Source organism: Anolis sagrei, chromosome 1, assembly GCF_037176765.1.
Source record: "Anolis sagrei isolate rAnoSag1 chromosome 1, rAnoSag1.mat, whole genome shotgun sequence".
Lineage (NCBI taxonomy): Eukaryota > Metazoa > Chordata > Lepidosauria > Squamata > Dactyloidae > Anolis > Anolis sagrei.
This window is the reverse complement of record NC_090021.1, coordinates 298,949,811-298,967,590: the sequence shown is the minus strand read 5'-3', so window position 1 is coordinate 298,967,590 and position 17,780 is coordinate 298,949,811. Positions and strand designations below refer to the sequence as shown.

General features: G+C 39.3%; 1 protein-coding gene across 1 annotated transcript in view; it reads right to left on the bottom strand.

The window, feature by feature from the left end:
- Positions 1 to 17,765, bottom strand: part of NUBPL (NUBP iron-sulfur cluster assembly factor, mitochondrial) — a 90,167-nt gene extending 72,402 nt beyond the window's left edge. Inside the window, exons 1-3 of the mRNA XM_060759519.2 lie at positions 17,521 to 17,765; positions 13,765 to 13,912; positions 8,315 to 8,349 (exon numbers count right to left, since the gene is read on the bottom strand). Of these exons, the coding sequence (XP_060615502.2) occupies positions 8,315 to 8,349; positions 13,765 to 13,912; positions 17,521 to 17,583 (246 nt within the window). The 5' untranslated portion in view covers positions 17,584 to 17,765. The remainder of the gene's footprint in view (positions 1 to 8,314; positions 8,350 to 13,764; positions 13,913 to 17,520) is intronic.
- Positions 17,766 to 17,780: the final 15 nt, after the last annotated feature.

The following is a 17,780-nucleotide window of genomic DNA, read 5'->3' as shown; positions in this document are numbered from 1 at the left end:
GGTCCAGCTCTCACATCCATAGGTTACTATGGGGAATACCATTGCTTTGACTATGCGGATCTTCATTGACAGTGTGATGTCTCTTCTCTTCACTATTTTATTGGGATTGGTCATTGCTCTCCTCCAAAGAAGTAAACATCCTCTGATTTCCTGGCTGCAGTCTGCATCTGCAGTAATATTTGCACTTAGAAATATAAAGTCTGTCACTGCCTCCATGTTTTCTCTCTCTATTTGCCAGTTTTCAATCATTCTGGTTGTCATAATCTTGGGTTTTTTTAATGTTTAACTGCAACCCAGCTTATGCATTTTCTTTTCACCTTGGTTAGAAAGCTCCTCAGCTCCTCCTCGCTTTCAACCATCACAGTGGTATCATCTGAATATTTAAGGTTGTTAATGTTTCCTCCAGCAATTTTAACTCCAGCCTTGGATTCATCAAGCCCTGCATATCGCATGAAGTGTTCTGCATAGAAGTTGGATAGGTTGGGTGAGAGTTTACAACCCTGCTGTACATCTTTCCCAATCTTGAACCAGTCTGTTCCATGGTCAGTTCTTACTATTGCTACTTGGTTGTTATACAGATTCCTCTGGAGACAGACAAGGTGCCTTGGTATTCCCACACCATCCAAGAACTTGCCAGTTTATTATGATCCACACAGTCAAAGGCTTTAGATTCGTCAATAAAACAGAAATAGATGCTTTTCTAAAACTCCTTGTCTTTCTCCATTATCCAGCAGATAGTGGCAATTGGGTCTCTCATTCCTCTGCCTTTTCTGAACCTAGCTTGTACATCTGGCAACTCATCATGGCCATACAGCCCAGAAAACTCACAGCAACCCAGTGATTCCGGCCATGAAAGCCTTTGACAACACAAATCTAAGAAATACTTTTGAAAGAAGCATAATAAATAGCAGGTAGTACATTATTTACCTTTGTGTGTGTGTGTGTGTGCTCTGCTTTTGTTTCTTGGGTCTGGGTAAGGGTATTTGAGAAACTCATTTTATCAACTCCTTACCATAGTGCCATAGATTGTGAAAAGCAGAACAGAGTTTGGTTCACTGAGCTCCCTCTGCTGGCTACCTCTCTATTGTAACCAAGTCTCTAACAGAGATACTTTTTAGCAAAAACAATACTGTACTGTATTCATTATTACAGTAGCAGCTATTCTTTGCTCAATTTACACTTCTACCAGTATGAATATGTGCAGAAGATTTGCCATTATGTAGCTCCCCATGAGTTAGTCTTCCCGAGCATAGTGCTTTCCAAAGTTGAACTACCATTCTGGTTACATAGCCAATGCATCTGGAAGGCACTAGATCGGTGAAGGCTGCCATGTGTTAAGCGTCCGAGTTGGGGAGATTTTATTGAAACTCCTGACACCAAAGGCCAATATATTACAGGATGTTACAGAGTAAATGCACACAATAAAGCAACCTTCCCCATCCTAATGGTGCCCTCCAGATGTGCAACACTACAACTGACATAATAGCCATCTTTAAATATCTGAAGGGAGGTCATGAAAGAGATGAAGCTATCTTGTTTTCTGCTGCTTCAGGGACAAGGACACAAACCAAGGAATTCAAATTACAAGAAAAGAGATGGTACCCAAATGCTATGAACTTCCTGATAGTAAATGCTGTTCAATGGTAGAATAAGCTACTTTGGAAGATGGTGGATTCTCCGTCGCTGGAGGTGTTTAAATAGAGGATGGATGAGCATCTTTCACAAGTACTTTAGCTATGTAAGAAAATAGATGGCCTTTATAGTCTAATTCTATGAACTCACACCATTCCCAGCTAGTGTGTGTGTGTAATAGAGTAGGAACCAATGCCAATGCTTCATAGGCACCATGATAACATGGCTTGGAAAGCAGATTGGGGATAAGTTTATTAGTTAAAATATTTAGATACTGCTCTAATTTGAAGATATCAGGGCATCTCACAGTAAAATCAAATTCAAACCATAGTTTTAAAATATTTAAAATACAGTAAACTAAAAACAAACAATTAGAATCTGATTAACACCATATACACAAAACCAATCAGGGTTTTTAATAAAAAGGCCTTTTTGACTTGATGCTGAAATGCCTCCATGGAGAAGGAACCAGGGTCCACCATGGAGAAGGCCACAGTGTTATTTCCCCTACCAATAGGACACAGAGCATTGATCTCCATTCTTGGATAAGCATATATAGAAAGAGATGGTTCCAAGCCGCTTATGGCTTAAAATGCTATCACCAGCATCATGAATTCAGAGCAGAAATATATTGGAAGCCAATGCATATATGAGCATGCTTTTATTCATGTGTGAAATACATTCATTCTCATCATGAGTGATCTCCCTCTCTCACTTATTTCAAGTTGAATTGACTAAAGAGCTTTCCCACACAGTAACAGGAGAATGAATTTCCCAACTGGATTTGGGCCATCTTTACTTGTGCACAGCTGGTGTTTGCTCACTAAAATATTCTGTTCATAAATAAGCAGTCTCGATGTATTACGCCTAGCTTCTATTAATCCTAATGGTTTCTGCTATAATAAATAAACTTCCTACAGGGATCCAGCATTCACACCCACAAAAACAGAACAGAACAAAGTAATTCCTTGCTAGAAATGCAAGTCAGACTGACAAAGAAAGCTAGCCTTCCCCAAAAGGCTCTTGTCCTGGACGAGCAGAACCAGCACCTACCATTTAAAAAAGGGTTAAAAAGAAGGTGCTGTCAAAATTAAAACCGGCAATTAAGATAGAAGATAGTAGGGTAGAGCCCATTACCTTCAGGGGGGTAAACAGGAGAGATTTTGAGATCTTACTACTGTCTTAATAGATTGCACATTCTTGGTGTTAATTAACTAAGCTAGGTAGAACAACTTGATAATTCAGAAGTTGTTATAGATCTGGTGACTCAGGACTCATCCAACTGCTCCAGAAACACTTGACAGATTCTGACATTTACTGAATCAGAATTTTCCATCAAGTAGAACCATTTATTCACAGTGAGAGGCAACTACATAGTATTTTACAGTTATTGAATCCAAGGACTCAAACAGTTGATAAAGTCTATGAAGTTGAGTGGTTCCCAACCTTTTTTTGACCAGGGATCACTTGACTAGGGACCATGCTCCAAAATTAGTACCAAAAGGGTTAGGAATCAGTTTTTAGTCAACATTAGATTCAGTTTGTTATTTGGAATGCTGATTCAGATAACTGCATTGGATAGACCACATCCACTCAAGTTTCTGATACAGAACATATGCTATCCAGTAGTCACCATCTGCTCGCCCACAAGAAACCATATTTAATAATCTAGAGCTGATGTGGTCTATCCTATACATTTTTTCTGAATGAACACCCCAAATAACCCCAGTAACAGGCCTAAAAACAAAGACACTGAGAATTTATTTTGGTTCGGTTTTGTTATTCACCATGGATTTTGTTAATGCTTGTGTAAAAAAAAAAAGGGGGGGGGGTTAAGTTGAAAAAATTACAAAAAATGAGACCCAAGAAACTGTCCCTAATGGCTATGATAACAACAGCTACTACTACAACTACTAACTACTACGGGTTGACTAAACAGAGTTTTACAAAAGGATGATTTCCTATTACAACGGATGTGTGGCAATGGGAGATGGTGGTGGTGGTGATGATGATGATAATGATAGTTACTTTGGGGGACTAAACTGGGTCTTAGAAAGGGCTGCTTTCCAATTACAACTGATGTGTGGCAATGGGATAATACTAATAATAATTACTTTGGGGGACTCTCCCCTCTCTCTTGCTCCCTCAAGCATGCCACTGGGTGAGTCTTCTCCACCCTGGCCTGGGAAGCCACCCAAGGCCAAGAAATGGCCTTCCTTCCTCCCTTCTCTCCCTCTCTCACTCCCTTGTGTGTGCCAGCGGGTGAGCCAAGAAAGTGCTGGTGTCTCCTTCCTACCTTCCCTCTCACAGACCTTATTTTAGGGTTGGGAACCACTGATGTAGACTGAATAAAATCACCATCATGTAAAACTGCATACATACACAATAATTTACAGGTTGCACATTCATTATCCAGAATTCTGATATACTCCATAATTTGTAATTGTCTGCATTGGTGGTAACATTTTTGCTTTCTGGTTGTTCAATACACACAAACTTTTTTTCACTAGCAAAATTATTTCAAATATTGTATAAAATTACTGTCAGGCTTTGTTTGTGCCCCCAATCTCCAACATATCTCATTCTGTATGTATATAAAATACAAATATTCCAAAATCCAAAACTATTCTGGCCCCAACCATTTCAAATGAAGAACTTAACTGGAATATTTATATTCCACTTATCCCGCTCTCCAAACAGATCCAAGATAGTTTAAAACAAGTTTAAAAGAAGGCAGTGCAAAAATCCAGATAATAAAACATTAAAACACTGTGTTCTTTGTAACACAGTTAACTTATCAAGCAAATTTAGCATCACCACTGCAAATTTGGGAAACCTAGCTTGACGACATATTCTCAGAAACACAGTTTTCCCAAGGTAAAAAGAAAGTGAAATAATTAGTCTTTTATTTATTTTGAGAAAAACATAAACAGAAGAGCCAAGATGGTTCTTTGTTTGCTACATGGTGTCTCCACTACGAATTGCACTGTTTGCAATATCAAGCATTAATTATGAAACATTTTCTACACAGCATTTGAGGATTTGCCAGGTGACTCCCATTAGTGTCAATCAGGCAATTAATTCTAGTGCATTGGTTTTAAAATTTTATGTCTGTATCAAACATTAATGAAACATCTGTTACTTTCAAGACTGTTTTTCTCCCTTTTACATTCAGACCCCGAAAACCTGATGGATTATCAACAAACTTGAACTTTTCACTGCAGTGTTCAACCTAACAAATTCATGCAGTACATTCTAATCTTGCTCTACCAGCCTCAACTGAATGTTATTCTTTTTAGTTGCAATTACCAACACATTCTACATAAATACATAATTTGCATTGGTTTCTTCTATTATTTCCTTATATACCAGCAACAGTCAATATGGCCACTTTACTTATTATACTGGGTTATTGCTCCTTCCTTATGCGATCCCTCTTTGACCGAGTAGGATTGTCTTCCAAGATTGGTGTACTGGCGGTGGGTTCGTAGGTGACTGTGAAGCCATATTCTTGATCTGCATGTTCTCCCACAGAGAGGACATTGGTTTCCAGGTGGAAGGCAGTCCCAGTCGGGGTTGGCTTGACGCGCCTTCCTCTTGGCACATTTCTCCCTTTCGCCCTCCATTCATGCCTCTTCAAATTATACAGCGCTGCTGGTCACAGCTGACCTCCAGCTGGAGTGTCTATGCCAGAGTTTTTAAGTTTGGCTTTGAGCCCATCTTTAAATCTCTTTTCCTGTCCACCAAATTCCATTTTCCGTTCTTGAGTTCAGAATAGGGCAACTGCTTTGGGAGATGGTGGTTGGGCATCCAGACAACATGGCCGGTCCAGCGGAGTTGATTGCGGAGGAGCATCGCTTCAATGCTAGTTGTCTTTGTCTCTTCCAGCATGGTGACATTTGTCTGCTTGTCTTTCCAAGAGATTTGCAGGATTTTTCAGAGGCAATGCTGATGGAATTGTTCCAGGAGTTGCATGTGACATCTGTAGATAGTCCATGTCTCACATTTTTCCGAATGAAGCACAGAGTGTTACTGCTCCATCCAGCCACAAACAAGAAACTCCAGGTTCAAAACTCAAATATCTTTCAAACACAGCCAACTCAAGGTATTTAGAGAAGAGTAATTTCAGTTGGCTCTTATTTATATTCAGGGGTCTTTAAAAGGTCTGTGTAACTGTTATAGGATTCAATTCATTTCTTGCTCTTGAGTAGAAAAGCGGGACCTCCAAATTCCGTCAGCTGCCACCACTCACTAATTGCTCCTGGGAGTTCACTGAATGAGTGGGAAGTCACCTGGGAGTTTATGTTGCCCTTTTTCCGCCTTTGACTTTGTAAAGTCTTTCCCTTCCCCTCCAACATAAGATAAGAATCCTGTAATACATATGTATGCACACCAAGCAGGATACATGGAGAGAGTGTGGAAATTAGATTTATTTTTTTTAGGAAAAGCTATATTCTAAGCAAGCAATCTTACATCAGCAAAAGCTATCTTGTACATGAAGACACCTTCCTTCAGGCTTTGCTTTGGAATAATTTACAAGAACAGTCTAAAATTCTATTCACCAGGGGCTGGAAAGAAACCTAAGTGCTAAAGTGACTTTACTGCTCTATTCAGGATACAGATGATGTTCTAAATTTTTGGATGCTCATGGGAAGCTGTAACTCTAGATCCCCTTGTCTAGCCCATAGCCAAGCCTCCTTAGGGATGGCAATGCACACAGCACTTCCTCTAGGTCTCCATCAGGCCCAAAGTCTCTCAAACTCTCGCATATACTGTATATACTCAAGTATAAGTCGACCCAAATAGAAGCTGAAGCAATGCAGCAGATACTGGTAAATTTAAAAATAAATACATACCAATAAAATTAAATTAATTGAGGCATTAGTAGGTTAAATGCTTTTGAATATTTACATAGAACTGTAATTGAAGACTGTCCAACTCTGATTAAACCATTATTCTAATCTTCAATGTAAATGTGCTTACGTATCCTTCCAATAATAAAGAGAATAAAATAATAAATGTAATAATAATAGAGTAAAGTAATAAATGTAATAATAATAATGAAGCAAAATAATAAATGAAATAACACTAATAGAGTATAATAATAAATGTAAAATGTAAAAAATAATAATAACAGTAAAATAATAAATAATTTTGAGTTGAGTATAAACCAAAGAGGACTTTTTCAGCCTAAAAAAGGGGCTAAAAACCCCAGCTTATACTCAAGTATATATGGTACTTCTCATCTTGGAAGAATCTTGGCAATTTCACATTTTCCGCACCCTAGTCACCTTCACAGGGGAACTGTCAGTTGGAGTTTGAAGTTTTTCATTTAAGTGTACTACTGGATTCTGCCATAAACCTGGGCAATAATGTTTCAGCAGTGGCCAAAAGAACATATTATAATTAAAACTACTGCACCAGCTCTACACACTTCTGGGGAGGTCTGATTATCATGGTGAGTGAAGTCGCGTTGAGTCTTCTTGTGGAGAGAAAAGCAGGATATAAATAAACATTATTGTTGTTGTTGTTGTTGTTGCTACTGCTGCAATGCATTCAAAGTGGGGTGCCTTTGAGAAGTGCTTAGAAACTTTAGCTGGTCCAGAACTGCAGTCGGATTGTTAACTGGGACTGGACAGAGGTAGTGTGCAGCCCTCTTCTTACAACAATTCCACTGGTTTGCAGTATGTTTCCAAACACAATTAAAAGTGTTGGTTGTTGTTTATTCGTTCAGTCACTTCCGACTCTTCGTGACCTCATAGACCAGCCCACGCCAGAGCTCCCTTTCAGCCGTCACCTCCCCCAGCTCCTTCAGAGTCAAGCCAGTCACTTCAAGGATACCATCCATCCATCCATCTTGCCCTTGGTCGGTTTTAAGATTAGAGTTCCAGTGCCTTAACAAGCTGCATATGCCAGAGTGTCATACCACAGGATGCAGCCATATGGAAATATAGTTTATAATAGTGAAAATATCCCACTGTATTTCTGCCTATCCCATAACATAGCCATTTGGGAAGGACACAGCTTGGGCAAATCCTAAAGACTCATAACATTGAAACAGAATCATAACCTCTCATCTGCTTCTAGGAGAGTTTGTTGACTGTCATCACCCAAATAATGTTTCCCACTCCTGTTGTAAATGTTTACTCCAACAATGTATATGAAGCACCATGAACAATTACAAATGTGATGTTTTGTATTATATATTATTATAAATACAGTATGCAATATTATAATATATTTTTACATTATACTTGTATTTGTCAACTGTACTTTAAAATATAAACCTCTTCTTTCTAATAGGGTTTCCTTGGGGTTTGTAAACTTTATCCTAAATAAGACAACAAAACCTGAATTGTTGAGTCCCAAAAAATTGGTGCAAAACATACATGACTAAACTTGAAAATGAAATGTATTATTAAAAATATGGATTTACATGAAATTCCCTTTGATGACTGGATTGAGATGGTACTATTTATAACAAATGTATAAAAATTGAGCACAATAGCAATAAAGGAATTCCTAATTTATCTTTTTCCTCCAGTATTCCTCCAGTATAATGGAACTACCTTCCACTATAGCACCAGATCTACTGAAACCAACACATTGTTCCCTCTCACATACAAACACGCAGGCAACCATTTTAAATCTATACTGCCACAAGAATTAGATGGTCACTTACCGAATCATTTGATGCCAGTGCAAGGGCTAGATTTACTGAAAAAGAGAATGACAGAAAACAATATTAGATTTTCAAAAGTATTAACCATCTTCAAGAAGGAAAAAAGTGATTTTGTAACAATGGGCAACAAAAGCCATCTTACCAAATATGAAATATGTAATATAAGAAACCTACACCATGCAGCTGTAGACAAGTCTACATAGCGACCACCAAACGCAGCGTCCAAACACAAATCAAGGAACATGAAAGGCACAGCAGACTAATTCAACCTGAGAAATCAGCCATAGCAGAGCACCTGATGAACCAACCTGGACATGGCATATTATTTGAGAACACAGAAACATTGGACCATACTAACAACCACCATGTCTGACCACACAGAGAAACCCTTGAAATTCACAAGCAGGGGGACAATTTCAACAGAAAGGAGGAAATCATGAAAATGAACAAAATTTGGCTACCAGTATTAAAAAAGACTCTAAAATTAGCATAGTAATTAAAGAGCAAAACTCAAAAAGCAGATGATTTCCTGACATGAAACAATCAGGGCCAGCTAACACCTCCCAACAAAGGATTTCCCACCCAGGAAGCAGCCAGGCTTTGAAGCTGCAAGGTCATTAAATGCTAATCAAGGTGGCAATTGCAACATTCACACTTGCCTCAAACAGACAAGAGTTCTTTCTCCCACCCTAGACATTCCACGGATATATAAAGCCCATTTGCCTAGTTCCCAGCAGACCTCACAACTTCTGCGGATGCCTGCCATAGAGGTAGGCGAATGTCAGCAGAGAATGCTTCTGGAATATGGCCATACATCCCGGAAAACTCACAGCAACCCAACCTACACATACATTGGAACTTTGGTTACCATGGTTCAAGGACATATTAAGCATCTTTGGCCCATGTTAACCTGGTTCAGCTCCATGCATCATTTAGCCACCATGGAGCTGATTCGCTGGCTCCTCACACTAATACACATAAATGCGACCTTAACTTGGGTGAGATTCCAAGAAGGACAAGTAGAACTTGATGTACAATAGGACTTTCTTAGGCCCTGCTTCCCCCTGCAGCCACCCTCTGAAAATCAATACCTGAGAATTGAGGGAACCTGAACATTGCCAGGCCAGACCAGAACATTAGCCAATCCGAATTGGGACTGCTTTTTACATATGGAAGCTCTTTTCTGTTCATGAAATAAACCTTTGGAACCAGATCTTTATTTATAAGATGGATTTCTAAACCATGACTGTTTTTCTAGTTACTTTGTCATATAATTTTACAATGACAGAATTAGCCAGAATGAAAAGGAGGAGATATGTAGGTGGAAAAATTAAGGAATCAAGCAGCACCTTTTAGGCCCCTTCTACAATACCATTTAAAATCCAGATTATCTACTTCGAATTGGGTTATATGACAGTGTAGACTCATATAATCCAGTTGAAAGCAGATAATGTGAATTATTGCTTTGATAATCTGAATTATATGGCAGTGTAAAAGGGGCCTTAGACTAATTCACTTCTTCAGAGGCATATATCCTTTGTTTTTATACTGAGACAGATGGGCAAGTTATCTCTAAGAATCAGCTAAAATAAAAGAGCAGTTGGCTTCTCAAAACAGCTAGAGATAACCAAATCCCCGAGAATCCAACAATGTAGCAACCATTCAAGTAGTCAGCTATTAGTTGTAGATCACCAACACACTACAGCAGAGTTTTTCAAACATTTCATGTTAATAACACACCTTTTTAGACATGGATCATTTCACAACATAGAAATTCAGTTTTACTAGCAAACCAGAGGTTAAACCAATCCCTTTAAAAAAATACAGAGACATACATAAATTGTAATAACAGAATGTATGGGCACACAACATATCTCATGTAAACCTTCTGTTTATATTTTTTGAAAATATATGATTTATTGCTTATCTCACATAAACCCAAAGGTTTCTTGTTAACTTCACGCAACACACTTATAACCTGCTGCCAACACACTAATATATCAAGACACAGAGTTTAGAAAGCTCTGCTCTACAGGAATATTTTGTTTTCACAACAATTAATATTTTAGCAACTTTTGCAAACCAGCCTATTTAACTGTTGAAACATACACAGCACATTCCAGATTATTAATGAGTATTAAGTAAAAGCACATCATTTATACTTATAATTATTGATAGCAAACCCACCTAGGGCGAAGAATTGAGCAGCAGAGTATGTCTCTGTGATGAAGGATGAAGTAGCAGTTATGTTTAAAGACGCAGCACTGCATAAGCAGAGAAACAGGTTTCTGGGAAACCTGTTTAATAACAATACTAAGTAACTTTCCTTTAAATTCATCTGTGATACAAAATAACTAATTAAAATAAATTAAGTTTATAAAGTAATTTGCATTTTTAAATGAAACAGGGAAACTTAATTAAATTTATCTCCTAATTAAAATGATTGACTTAGGTTGGAATTTCAGCATAACTCAAATTTCAGGATCATGTTGTTAATTAAGTTAAATAATTAAATGTGACACAGTGCTAAAGAATTAGCAAACTGCATTTTCCAGGTGGTTTTGTTCACAAGCACTGGTGCTTTTCCCTCTCTGCAGAATCCCCTTTGATTTATTCATGGATCATATATACATATTGGTGGCCCCAGAACCTGCCCTCAACTAATACATATAGTCAACTTATACCATAAGGATAACAAGGTGCTTGTTTATACAGCTATTATCCTCCCAACCCTATTATACGCCTGCGAAACATGGACCGTCAACAGACGTCACACTCAACGCCTGGAACGATTCTATCAGAGTTGCTTCCAAAAGAAATCCTGCAAATCTCTTGGGAAGACAGATGACAGCATGCTGGAAAAAGCAAAGACCACCAGCATTGAAGTGATGCTCCTACGCCATCAACTCCACTGGTCACATTGTCTGAATGCCCTATCACCATCTTCTAAAGCAGTTACTATACTCCCAACTCAAGAATGGAAAATGGAATGTTGGAGGACAGGAAAAGAGATTTAAAGATGGGCTTAAAGCTAACCTTAAAAACTGTGGCAAAGACACAGAGAACTTTTTTTTTTGTCATGTCAGGAGCGACTTGAGAAACTGCAAGCTGCTTCTGGTGTGAGAGAATTGGCCGTCTGCAAGGACGTTGCCCAGGGGATGCCCGGATGATATGATGTTTTTATCATCCTTGTGGGAGGCTTCTCTCATGTCCCCACATGAGGAGCTGGAGTTGATAGAGGGAGCTCATCCACCTCTCCCTGGATTCCAACCTGCAACCTGTTGGTCTTCAGTTCTGCCGACACAGGGGTTTAACCCACTGCGCCACCGGGAGCTTCTTACACAGAAAACTGGGAAGCCCTGGCCCTTGAGTACTCTAGCTGGAGGTTAGCTGTTAAGAGCAGTGCTGTGGAATTTGAAGAGGCACAAATGGAGGGCGAAGGGGAGTAATGGGCCAAGAGGAAGGGGCATCAAGCCAACCCTGACCGGGACCATCTTCCACCTGGAAACCAATGTCCTCACTGTGGAAGAACATGCGGGTCAAGAATAGGGCTCTACAGTCACCTACATATCTACCGCCAAGACACTACACTTGGAAGACCATCATATTTGGACACCGAGGAATCGCCTAAGTAAGTAAGCAAGTGCAGCCCATGGGCCACATGGAGCCCTCAAGGCTCTTTTTATAACATCAAGGACCTCACATAATTTTCATTATGTTTTGGGCCTCAGGCCATTTTAGCACTGCTCTTCACAGCTAACCTCCAGCTAGAGTGCTCAAGGGTAAGGGCTTCCCAGTTTTCTGTGTAAGGAGCCCCCGGTGGCGCAGTGGGTTAAACCCCTGTACCGGCAGGACTGAAGACCGACAGGTCGCAGGTTCGAATCCAGGGAGAGGCGGATGAGCTCCCTCTATCAACTCCAGCTCCTCATGTGGGGACATGAGAGAAGCCTCCCAAAATCAGGAATAACTTCTTATCTCTCCCCGGTTTTTTAAAAGGCCTCTCTAAGTCCTAAAATGGTCAGTGGTGAAAATCCTAACAAAATCCATGAAAGTGAAAGAACTATATATTTTTTTAAAACCACTCTATGGAAATTGACCATAGAGATACACTGGATAACCTAGAGTTTTCAAGAGCAAACATTTTAATCAAACTGTAAATAATCACATCTGCACAAACAAACAAACAAACAGCAAATGTGAAGGGACAACTATGTAGCCATAAAAATTTGTGGACTTCTGAAAGCTCTAAAGATATTTGAAATACACATGAAAATCCTACAAAATGAAAAATGCCTTAAGAACTTAAAATATTTTTGTTAGCCTAAATCCAATTATTGCTCCTCAGGTGGAATAAACTAATGGAAGTAATGATAAGGCAAATGGTCTGCTCTGGATGGCACTACCAACTGGATTTAGGAACAATCTCAAACATACATATATCCAAACAAGTTAAGAAACTTACATTCCATTCCTTAAGTACAGAAAATGTTTCAGGATTTTACCAAAAACTGAGGTGGATATGAAGTGAGATGGGTCTATATGAACATATTATGGTCTGTTTGAGTTCCTTGAAAAACTGCAAGCAGGAACCAACACCAAACTGATTTATTAAACCATGGAACTGATGGTTATTAACTGGATTGTGAAATTTGTTAATCAGCTGTAAAATAAAAATGTGTTTAAAGCGTTGGATTAGGACTTGGAAGATCTAGGTTCATATCCCATCCAGATGAAATTCACTGGGTGACATGAGAGATCCAACTAATAGTAGAAAAGCCTCCTGCCTCACAGCAGCATGTAGTCCCACCACCAATTATTTACTGATAACAACTCAGCCTTTTTAAGACTTGCAAAACAGTCTGATTTTCCTTTTTGTGGAACCATCTTCTGCAGAACCCACAGTAAACACTGCACAATAGATTTGTGTAAATGCCTAAATGTCATTAGTAACATTTAGAAAGCTTTTACTTTTGCCAATTTTTTCATGACCCCAACATTTAGCTCAGGGAACCCATTTGGGGTCGGGACCCACAGTTTAAGAAGTAATGGTTTGGAGTATGTATCAGTGATAAATAACAAGCTCTTTACTGCTGGATAGAAAACAACCACCTTCTTTTATGATGGTTCCTGTACCATGGATGAATGTATAGAAGACACAAGCCAAAATTGCCTCTTTTTGTCACTGTGTGCCTTCATGTCCTCTCCATACATACAACAATTATAAGGTGACCCTAAATTGTATTTTTTCCCATTGTCTTTCTATAAGAAAGAATATGACTTGCCCACACAATCAGTAAAGAACACTCTCCAGTTTTCATCCTGTCGGCCCTATGCCATCTGCTATTCATACAGCTATAACAATACTGTAATACTATATTTTTATACTACCTAAAAACATGCAAGGAAAATCAAAGTAATTAATTACTTAACTGAAGAAATTTGGCACTTACCAGCAGTGGTGGATTTTCCTACACCCCCTTTCCCCGAAGCTACAACCAGTACTTGCTCAACTCCTTCAATTGGCTTTTGCTTTGGAAGTCCTCTAGCCATGATTTTACTCCGCTTGTCTTTAAGAACTACATCCTTTGCATCTGAGGACTTTAAGAGACAAACAAAAAACCCTGTTATATTACACTGACACCACTTTTTTGGAATTTCTTTCAAAACTAGTCAATCAAAGCATCGCCATCCATCCCTGTACTGTTAACTGCCTTCAAGTTGCCTTTGACTTACAGCAATCCTATGGATTAAAGATCTCCAAAGGTGCATCTACACTGTACAATTAAAGCAGTTTGATACCACTACTGCCCTCAATGACTTGATACCATGAAATCTGAGAAGTTGTCATTTGGTGAGACACTGGCACTCTTTGGTAGAGAAAACTAAAGACCATGTAAAACTATAATTCCCATAATTCCACAGCACTGAGCAATGGCAATTGCAATGGTGTCAAACTGCATTAATTAAATGCACCCCAAGTCACTTGTAGCTGGTCTTGTAGACTCACAGCCTTGGTTTTCTTGACAGGGGGGCCTTCCAGACAGCCCTATAACACAGAATATCAAGGCAGAATGACCCACAATATCTGCTTTGAACTGAATTATCTGAGTCCACACTGCCATATGTCCCAGTTCAAAGAAGATAATGTGGGATTTTATTCATCTGTGTGGAGATGTGTCTTCCTCTTTTCCTAAGCCCTCCACTTTATCAAGCAATATCGTCTTTGCTAGTGAGCCATGTATCTTCATTATATTGATATTGACAAGTTGGAATGTATCCAGAGAAGGGTGACCAAAATGATCAAAGATCTCAAAACCATGCCTTATGAGCTGGGTGTGTTTAGCCTGCCAAAGACAACATTTAGGGGAGACATGACTGCCATGTTTAAACATCTGAAAGGATGCCATAAAGAAAAAGGAGCAGGCCTGTTTTCTGCTGGCCCTGGAGACTAAGGGCCCTTCCAGACAGGCCCTATATCCCAGGATCTGATCCCAGGTTTTCTATTTATCCCAGATTATCTGGCAGTAGAGATTCATATAATCTAATTAAAAGCAGAGAACCTGGGATCAGATCCTGGGATATAGGACCTGTATGGAAGAGCCTTATGACTTGGATCAATGGGTGCAAATTACAGGAGAGGAGATTCCACCAGAACTTAATCACCAAATCTATTAATTTATTGTTAAATTTTACTGATGGTGTTGTATAATGTTTTAAAATGATTTTATTGTGAATTGTAATTTTAATGGTATTTATGCTGTTGGCACCCTCTGATGCTCATGTGAGGCCGTGCTGAGTCCCCCTTGTGGGGAGAAGGGCGGGATATAAATATATGAAATAAATAAATAAATAAATAAACTTCCTGATGATAAAGAACTGTTCAGCAGTGGAACTCTCTGTCACTGAGTGTGATGGAAGCTCCTTCATTGGAGGTTTTAAAACAGAGGCTGGATGGCTATCTGTTGGGCTGCTTTGATTGTGCTTTTCCTGCATGGCAAGGGATTGGACTAGATGGCCCACGTGGTCTCTTCCAACTCTATGATTCTGATTCAAAGTACAAAAAACTCAGTTTAGTCATGATGGTCTCGAGAGAGAGTTCAAGCATAATCTGCCCTAGGACCCATTTTATTTGTCGTTTTAGCACTCCACAGTTTCCACAGAGCTTCCCCAGCACCACATCACTAATGACTTTATTTTCTTCCTGTCAGTTCTCTTCACTGTCCAGCTTTCACACCCATAGGCAGGCAATGGAAATAGTACGAAGACATGAACAATTCTAACTTCAGTACAAGTTGAACATCCCTTATCCATAATTCCAAAATAGTTACAGTGTTGCTTTCCAATGTTTCACTGTACAAAAACTTTGATTTATGCACACAATTATTTCAAATATTGCATATAAAATTATCAGGCTGTGTGTATAAAGTGCAAATGAATTATCAACTAACATGCTTAGATTTGGGTCCCACTTCCAAGATTATATTTATAGTTATCATCACTGTAAATGTTATTATTAATATCCCACTTTTTCTCTCTTACAGGAGACTCAAAGCAGCTAACAGTACAATTTATTGGGTTGCTGTGAGTTTTCCAGGCTGTATGTTCCAGAAGCATTCTCTCCTGATGTATGGTCCACAGCTATGGCAGGCATCCTCAGAGGTTGTGAGGTCTGTTGGAAACTAGGCAAGTGAGGTTTATATATCTGTGAAATGTCCAGGAAGGGAAAAGGAACTCTTGTCTGTTTGAGGCAAGTGTGAATGTTGCAATTGACCACCTTGATGAGCATTTAATGGCCTTGTAGCTTCAAAGCCTGGCTGCCTGCTGCCTGGGGGAATCTTTTGTTACCTGGCCATGACTGATTCTTGTCTGGAATTCCTCTTTTTTAGTGTAGCTCTTTGTTTACTATCTCAATTTTAGAGGGTTTTTTTTAATACTGGTAGCCAGATTTTGTTCATTTTCATGGTTTTCTCCTTTCTGTTGAAATTGTCCACATGCTTGTGTATTTCAATTGCTTCTCTGTGTAGTCTGACATGTAGTCAGCATTTCTGTGTTTTCAAACAATATGCTGTTGTCCAGGTTCATCAGGTGCTCTGCTATGGCTGACTTCTCTGGTTGAAGTAGTCTGCAGTGCCTTTCATGTTCCTTGATTAATGTTAGAGCGCTGTGTTTGGTGGTCCCTATGCAGACTTATACAAAGCTGTATGGTATATTGTAGACTCCTGCAGAGATGAGAGGATCCGTGCCATAGATGTGGGCGAAACGTCAGGAGAGAATGCTTCTGGAACATGGCCTGGAACTCACAGCAACCCAGTGAAGTTAACTATGAGCCAACAATGTTATGCGACGGCAATGGGATTTTGGCCTGCATCAAGAGCAGTATAGTGTCTAGATCCAGGGAACTCATGCTACCCCTCTATTCTGCCTTGGTTAGACCACACTTGGAATATTGTGTCCAATTCTGGGCACCACAATTGAAGAGAGATATTGACAAACTGGAATGTGTCCAGAGGAGGGCGACTATAATGATCCTGACTGTGAGAGCCGTTCAGCAGTGGAACTCTCTGCCCCGGAGTGTGGTGGAGGCTCCTTTTAAACAGAGGCTGAATGGCCATTTGTCAGGGGTGATTTGAATGCAATATTCCTGCTTCTTGGCAGGGGGTTGGACTAGATGGCCCATGAGGTCTCTTCCAACTCTATGATTCTATGATTCTATGATTCTGGCCATGAAAGCCTTGGACAACAAAGAGTAGAATTTATTGTTATCTACAACATATAAACATCAAACCTATATAAACCTCACTTCCCTAGTTTCCAACAGAAATTACAATTTAAAATCTACAACACATAAACACTAACAAATAAACAAATCCATAATAAAGATATCTCACTGTGCATATGTAAATTTATTTCAAAATCCAAAATACTTCTGATCCCAAGCATTTTAGTTATGGAATACTCAACCTATCAGCTTTTTAAAACAACATAAAACAATTGAAAATAAAATAGTATGGCTCATGCTTAGTATTCCATGGCATATCTTTACACTTTACAAGCAATACTGATTTATTGTTGATATAAATGAACCACCAGTTTAGCCTTGGCTAGAAATAAATCTAAGCATGCAAACCCTGCAGCTGTTACACACAAGCCATGGCAATACTGACAAGAATACATGTGCAACAACTGCTCAAATGGAGAAAACTTACCATTTTTTTCAAGTTTGCCGCCACTACATTCAGCAGCCTTAATGGAAAGAGTTTGCCAGCCATGGATAGATCTCTCTCCTATTCTATCACTATCAAGAGGCATTCCAGCCAAGCAGGAGAGCTGAGATTGTGCCAGAAGACCACCGCTTGGAGCTCTTTAAAAAGGAGTCTGTCTGAGAAGAGTTAAAACGATAGAGTCCAGTGGGGATAGAGCGGGCCCTCAGGTTGCTTCCTGGGCAAGATTGAAAACCGGATACACC